We start from the raw sequence: 7,847 nt of genomic DNA, 5'->3' as shown, positions 1-7,847 counted from the left end.
GCCCCGACACCGCCACCCGAGCGGTGGTGGAACAGTGGTCACGCTGTGTACAGGTGACCACTGTAAACCACCTACACAGTGCAAACACTTAGGTGCTGGAACAACCAGCAAGGAACTGTGCTGTCTGTGTGGTGGAAGAAAATCATGGATATCATACGGGCTTATGTTAATCACAATCAGTAGGTCGGCTAATTGCCTTCATGTATTCTCTCTTGTTATTCATATGCATTCCTGCTATAATCCTATATTATGTTATGAGGACAGTCATAGGTCTATGATGTATCCGCCTGACTGACCCAATGAACACCTGTTGGCTGTAGTTTAATGCTTCAGAAAGACTTCATTACCCACACTGTGTATTGGGTGGTAAGTTTTCATGTCGTGAGTGTCCAATCTGCAGTTTGCTTGATACTTCCAAACCCACAACCAGATTGAATACATTTCCTGTGGAGACAGGCAGAACCTTTATACACCAGTGTCTTCTCATCTCTTACGGAGAGGGTAGGGTAGAGAGAGTGGCTGACCGAGCCTAGAATGGAGGTCTCAGCACGCGCACACAAGTTAGCAGCAGTGGCCTGCTGGAAGGCTGTGGGACGGATGTTCAAAACAACAGTTTGGGGGCAAGACCTGGAAGTGGCCTCTGTTTTTCTCCATCTCTGCCCCCTGTCCAGCGCCCCTCCCTGGTGTGACAGTTGGCCGTACCTCACGTTGTCGTGCTTCTGGATGTAGATCTTGTGAAACATCATGTCCTCTTGTTTGACGTTAATGTCGGCTTTCATCTCCATGGCAACGTGGCGGGGAAGCACCGAGAGCAGGAGGCGTTCCTGTGGAGAGAGAGAGAGACAGAGACAGAGACAGAGACAGAGACAGAGAGAGAGAGAGAGAGAGAGAGAGAGAGAGAGAGAGAGAGAGAGAGAGAGAGAGAGAGAGAGAGAGAGAGAGAGAGAGAGAGAGAGAGAGAGAGAGAGAGAGAGAAGAGAGGGAGGAGGATGGAAAGCAGAAAGAGAGGGGAGGAGGGGAGGAGAGCAATAGATAATTAAGTGATGGAGACAGAGAAAGTATAAGAGAAAAAAGAAGTAGAGGGGAGAGTGAAGGAGAGTAGGAGTTAGAAAGACTGTAAAAAATGAAAGTGTTGATTTTGGCCATGACAAAGTGGGGGTGGGGGTGGAAAGGGGTAATTGAGTTGTCAGCCGCGCAACACTGCCTCGCTACACCCGTCCTCGCCCTCCTCCCCTCTCAGCCCTCATCCATACCATCTTCGGTACAGTGTCCGCCACGCATGGAGATCCCGCAGAGCGATGTCATCACTAAGTGACGAGTGTGAGCCAGCCTCTGATGTCATTTCCATGTTTACGTTGCAGTGGGGGCAGCGTCACTGCTTGCCAGGCCAGGCTGCTACTAAAGGATGACACACACACCTCCCTCACACATTCATCCCCTACTGGCACCCTGTCAAACCTGCACAATTAGCCCTCTCTCCGCCCACTGGTAGAGCTCCAATTATGAACACTTTTAACAAGCTCAGTTCAGCAGGAGACAACCGTCTTCGGCATGACTCAATAATTAGATGACATTGTCCATGGAACAGGGACCCTCCATCCTGAACTCTGAAAGGATGTGACATCCACCCCCCCCCCCCAACCCCCCGCCCCAGCCCGCCCTCCCTGTCACCAACTGCCCCCCACCTCCCTCTCCCCAGCCCCCGACCACCCCACTCCCCCATTCACCTAGGCCCGGCACCTGCTCACCTGCTGCTGGTTCTCCTCTCTGTGAGTGGAGGCGAGCCTGGATACACTCCCTTGTCTCCTGGAAGGCCTGCCTCTGGGAGCCCTCGGCTGGGTAGTGTGTGCACACCCCCACAATGTTTGGTGCAGGAAAAGATCAACACGTTGGACACCACCTGTGGGAGGAGACGGAGGAGAGAGGGAGGAAGTCATGAGGCCGGGGTCGGATACAGGAAGAAGAAAGAGGGAAGGAGAGAGAGACCTTTTGTACATTTTATGCAAGTGCCATTTTGTTTACAATTTGTTCACTTAATCCAATCCCCAACACACAATTTAAACGCATTGTAGTTTGTGTCTGTTTTGGAGATCCGACCTTGGAAAGGACAAACATTGACCCTGTTCCTACATTTTTTGTATTCCATTCCTTAAATGGTTTGTGTTTGGAGTCCAAATCATTGAATCTGACACCACAAGGAGCCGAGCGATATATCTGGGAGGAAGAGGAGAAGGAGTAGAATACAGACACAAGTGAGCGGATATGGTTTCCCAGCGTTGCGGCCCTGTCCCTTCTTGGTTTAGGAAGAAGGACCTCCAGTACCCCTTTGCCCCCTCTCCCTGTGACTCCTTCTGAGTTACAGTAAGAACAGGCTGGCTCGACCCCTCTCCTTCCTGGTAGTTAGCAGAGGCCCAGAGCCACAGCGCCACAGCATCACTGTGCCTGGGGCCAGACAGAACCCAGCCTTCTCAGACATAGCTCAGACATGACCTCAGCTGTTGGAATAACGCCACTACCGGACCAGGCCTATATGGACTGCCTAGGTGTGTGTTTGTATGTGTGTGTGTGTGTTGTTGCAGAGAGTAGAAAGAGCAAGAGAGAAAGAACGCAAGAAAGAGAGAGCATGAGAGCGTGAGAGAGAGAGAGTGTGAGAGAGAGAGAGAGAGAGAGAGAGAGAGAGAGAGAGAGAGAGAGAGAGAGAGAGAGAGAGAGAGAGAGAGAGAGAAGAGAGAGAGAGATGAGAGAGAGAAAGAGAAAAGAGAGAGAGAGAGAGTGAAAGAAAGCTATAGAGTGTGAGGGAGAATGTGTCACACAGAAAACTGTGAGAGATACAGAAAGCGAAGCGAGCGAAAGACAGAGCGAGAGAGAGAGAGAGAGAGAGAGAGAGAGAGAGAGAGAGAGAGAGAGAGAGAGAGAGAGAGAGAGAGAGAGAGAGAGTACTGTGGGGACAGGGCTCCTGAGGCCAGCACCCAGAGGCTTCCTCCCCTACAGCCAGGCCCAGGCCTGTCACACAAATTAACCAATGGCCTGAGTCAGCTATCTCATTCACACCTCTGGCCCCTCCATTACAGAACAAAATAAACAAACACATCAGACTGTATTTTCCAAGGCCCATAATTAGTCTATAAGCAGCCTGTCTACAATTAGAATGAGGATGTAAGAACTAAGGCGGAAGAGGAGGAGGCCGGGGAGGGATTTGAAGACACTGGGGAGGCAGAGGAGGAGGCTGCTGGGAAAGAAGACAGAGAGACACTGAAAATGAGTCTCCCAGAGAGACACAACAGAGGAGCGCTACTACACAGACACTGACAGAGGTGTGAGACAAGAGATTTATATAAGTGTAACAAACAAAGTAACACACAATGACATCTCCAAGGTCGGTCATTCAGAGAAACTCTCCCTCTCTTACCTTCTCCCCTCAGTTCTTAGAGGAATATGTCCTGATGACTGTACTGTGTCTCTCCAGATAACCAATAGCCATGACAATTCTACAGTTGTCAAAGTAAAGGCAGGTGTTGTGCTCTCCTTATTTAGTATACTATTCCGTGTCCTCTTGAACCCGGGTGTCAGTACAGACTACAGCACATACCCTGGTGTGAGTAAAGACTACTTACTGTAAGGCAGCAGAGAATGCAGTTGGTCTTGAAGGCAACTGATGCTACACAGTTAGTGAATGGTTCTATAGCTATACACAGTATCCCCCACACACTAAAACTGCCAGGAAAACCGCAGTGCATCAGATAAGGCCTTCAGCAGGTCAATGTGACCATCCCTTGCCAGAAGGACGCCCTCGTGGTCTATTTATACCATCCCAACATCCCCACTGGCCTTCTTAGACTGCCTGACTGGGTCCGCCTGGGTTTAATCAAAGATACTACAAATATAGTTTTCTTATCAAAATGAGGAATGTTTACAATTAGGGCAAAATGACAATTAATATAATGTACAGAGATGTACATCAAAACCATCTGTGTTCGGCATTTCTGAGATGGCGCTGGCGTTAAAAGTTATCATCATCCAGCCTGTAACTGCTGGGTCTCTTGATGCAAACATGTTCAATCGCAGGGACGCTAAAGCTCAACCCCGAATCTCTCACCTGAACACAACCTGAATGCAGTCCAACCTTTTACAGTCAAGGTGTCCACACAATAGCTGCTGCTATCTCTTCCATCGAGAGAGGCAGTGGAGCACATACCAGGTGCATGATGTGAGCGTGCCGTAAAAACTCTTACAGAGCGGAACGTTTCGCAAACAAGCCCCTCAGTGAATGTGACAAGGCGAACAACAACCAGGAGAGAAACAAATACAGTGTGCCTAATGGATCCTCCCCTCTCTCCCCAAGGGACATTACTCATCCAGTTCCCTGCGTGTAGCGTCCCTGTCGAGCGCCCCACGTTGAGGTCAGCCAGGCCTGCCACGCAATGCTGCTTTAGAGATAATGGACAGCTCGCACAGCGATCAGCACCAGGAAAAAAAAATACATCTGTCCTCCTTCCTTAAAATAACTACAACTGCCAGCTTCCACCGAGCAGTGAGATTCAAGAAGAAGAGACCAACGCTGAGCATGCCGTCTGGTTCTTCCCCACGAAGAAGAACTTCACACAGCCCACAGTTGGTCTTCCACACACAGTGACAACCGCTGAGGGGCAGACGGCTGAGACACACCGAATTTGGGAGACTGGTAGACAACAGTCGATTTGCATTGCCGTGGGTCTAATTAACGAAAGAAACTATGTTCAAACATTAGAGACAGAAGTACTCCTCTCAGGGCTTCTCATCAGGGAGCCTCGCTCCACCCAGGTTAGCCGCACTGGCCTGTAAGTGTGGCACGCAACTCACACTTTACGTGATCGCTGGCAAGGGATACAGTATTTTTGCCGGCAACGGCTGTCGCCTGAGGCATTTTCCTCTCTTGCGGCGTTCGCGGTCTCTGAGCCATATCGGCTCCGTTTTTGGCGAGAAGGTTCTGATTGGTGAAGGTTTATGGTAGTGGAGTACGACAACTTTCCTCGAATCCACGTCCATGATTCGACGGCGGTGACAAAGTATGTGGAAGTACCATTCAAAGCCAGCCTTCTGCTCACTTATCTTCCCAAATAAACCCATTACGCCAACATGCGTGTGTGCGGCTGTGTTGACTGAGTGATGCTTAATGTGTTTCTGCATGTTCTGTGTCGTTGTAGTAACCAGGGAACGGACTGCACAGCTTGGTGTGGCTGCTCACTCGCCTGTGCTTCTCGCTAGGTGCAACATTATTTCAGAGGACTCCTAATAATTACCAGCAGGAACCATAAAATCTCCAGGGAGCGAGGCAGCCTGGGTGTCAATATTTACCTATCCAACCGAGTCCCCATTTTACCCTCCTTGTCGTCTTATCCCTGCCCCTCTCTTTCACTCACGCTCTCCCCTCCTTGTCACCTTCTCTCTCTCCTCTGTCTTCTTCCCTCCTTTTCCCTCCATGTCCTCTCCTTCCCTCCCCTCCTCTATACTTGGCTTTCTCCTCCTCTGGCCTCCTTTCCTCGTTTCCCCTCCCTTCCCCCTGTCCACCTTTTTCCTTTCCTCCCCTCATCTTTCCCCTCCTCTCATTCCCTCCCCTTTTCTGTTCTCTCCTTCCCTCCCCTTCTGTTCTCTGCTTCCCTTTCTCCTCCCCTCCTCACTAACTCTTCCAAGCACACAGCACTATTTCTATACTTCCTGCGTGTCCATTGTGCCCCGGCTATAACACCTGTCCACTCGGTGGGTCTTCTAAACGTTGACTTCTAAACTTCTAAATGTTGACTAATAACTGTTTACCATCAATGCATTTCACCACTTGTCTCGACGAGGAGCCAGCCATCATCAGTAGTGTATCTGAGTGTGGTTTGATATAATTTTCTAAGTGATTCCTTACTGCAAACTCTCCTAGGTCAGGACAATGAGACCCATTGTAGGCTCTTAGAATAAATGCAAGTCATGTGCAGCTAGCTGATTAGTGTGAGCAGGCGTTCTCAGACTGTGTGGGCTCGGCACCGTGGTGCTGCATGGCCTTGGACTGAAATGTTCCAGACCTTTCACCCCGGGCCCTGTGTCACTAGAGAGGTAGCACTACAAGCACCAGCCAAGCACCAATGCTGTCCATCAGTAGTTTCACTTTCATGATTTTAGCTCACATCCAGATACCATACTATTTACACGCTGTATGTCATTTTATTTATTTTTGATGACATAAAAAATGTCACTGACTGATTTTTTCTATTCGGATTATGGTATTTGGCACGCTCCAAGACCAACCCTTCACTAAATCATATCTGTAAGGACCTCTCCAGAACATTTCTTCATCCTGTATACTAATTCAATTTTAATCAAACTGTGTACTATATACAGGAAAAATGCAGTGGTTAATTTTGTTCTTTAGAAGATTTTGCAAGCCGATGCAAACAAGAAGGGAGGGAGTCAGGTGGCTGAGCGGTTAGGGAAGCGGGCTAGTAATCAGAAGGTTGCCAGTTCGATTCCCGGCCGTGCCAAAATGACGTTGTGTCCTTGGGCAAGGCACTTCAAGATAAGAGCGTCTGCTAAATGACTAAATGTAAATGTAAAAATGTAAAGAAGGCTTTCCTCCCAGAGTTTGAGGTTTGACATGCCTTACATTCAAACCAGCTGGAGGAACAAGAAAAGCTAAAAGCCTTTTTGTATTGAATTGAATCCATTGGCACCATAATGCCAAGAAGGCAAAACAACACTAAATGTCTTAAATGCGCACACACACACACACAAACATATTACATCAGACAATACAAAGCACTGCTGTTCCCAATTATATCCGTGCCACACCTCTCCAACAGGAACTCAGTTACAATTCCATCTTGTGTTCCACAAACACATCTTCATGTGACCTGTTCCAGACGGTAGGGCGAAACCAGAGAGGATGAAGGTCTGGAGATGGGGGCAGGGGAAAGTGGGAGTACAGTCTTTTGGTTGACTGTTAAATTAAATGTTCAATCGAACTGTCCATCTCAGGACACAGGGAGATTTCCAATACAGATGTGATGGGGCCTGTTGGGCCTGAAAGGTCAATGTCTGAATCATACCTTTGAAGAAGAAAGGTGGGGCCACCATCAGACAAGAATATTTTTTCATCTCTCACTTCAAAATACAAAGAGAGAGAGAAATACTGAAAGTCACTCTAAATATAGCCTCATTTCAAACACTATGGCATGGGGCAAAAGGGCTCTCAGGGGCCCTTTGAAGTCAACAGCCAGCACTCAAATCCAATTTCCTCACATTATGAGTACATTTCATTGTACTCATAATAAAAAACAAATGTACTTCTGAAAATACAGCTATGCACACTTTGACAAAAACCTAAACATGAAAAGGGACAATTTCTCTAGGATACCCTTTTGGCAGAAAACCTAACCAACGCAAACACACAAACGCACACAGTCTCAGGGTCCTCTGTGTTACATAGTGATTGAATCATCATGAGTGTCCAAGACTTAGCATGACCCTGTTCACCCCGCCTGTCATAGAGCTTGTCTGAGATAGAGGTGAATTTAAATTGCAATGATGCAGCCTAAAGGAGGACACAGTACTTTAGTTTGCTAGGGCACTCAAAAGTGTGCAGGTGTCTTCGACCGCTCCACCAGTGATGAAAGTATAGCTCTCAGGAGAGACCCCGCCAAAAAAAGCGACACGAATGGCACTTCTTGTTCCATTGTCTACTTTCCTCATGTTTCCCTTGCGACCCTTCCTTTCACTCACTCCAGCAATTCCAGATCGTACAGGGAGCACAGCTGTAATCATGTGACTCCCCCCAGCCCCAATCTGTATCCCTGCTTTCCCTCTCACTCGCCTCGCCTGTCACGCAG

General features: G+C 48.4%; 1 protein-coding gene across 1 annotated transcript in view; it reads right to left on the bottom strand.

The window, feature by feature from the left end:
- Positions 1-7,847, bottom strand: part of adcy5 (adenylate cyclase 5) — a 48,460-nt gene that overhangs the window by 23,017 nt on the left and 17,596 nt on the right. The window contains 4 exon segments of the mRNA XM_062456944.1: positions 703-824; positions 1,749-1,763; positions 1,765-1,866; positions 1,868-1,900. Coding sequence (XP_062312928.1) covers positions 703-824; positions 1,749-1,763; positions 1,765-1,866; positions 1,868-1,900 — 272 coding nt within the window.

The sequence above is a fragment of the Osmerus eperlanus genome, chromosome 3, assembly GCF_963692335.1.
Source record: "Osmerus eperlanus chromosome 3, fOsmEpe2.1, whole genome shotgun sequence".
Lineage (NCBI taxonomy): Eukaryota > Metazoa > Chordata > Actinopteri > Osmeriformes > Osmeridae > Osmerus > Osmerus eperlanus.
This window is presented reverse-complemented; position numbering and strand designations above follow the sequence as displayed.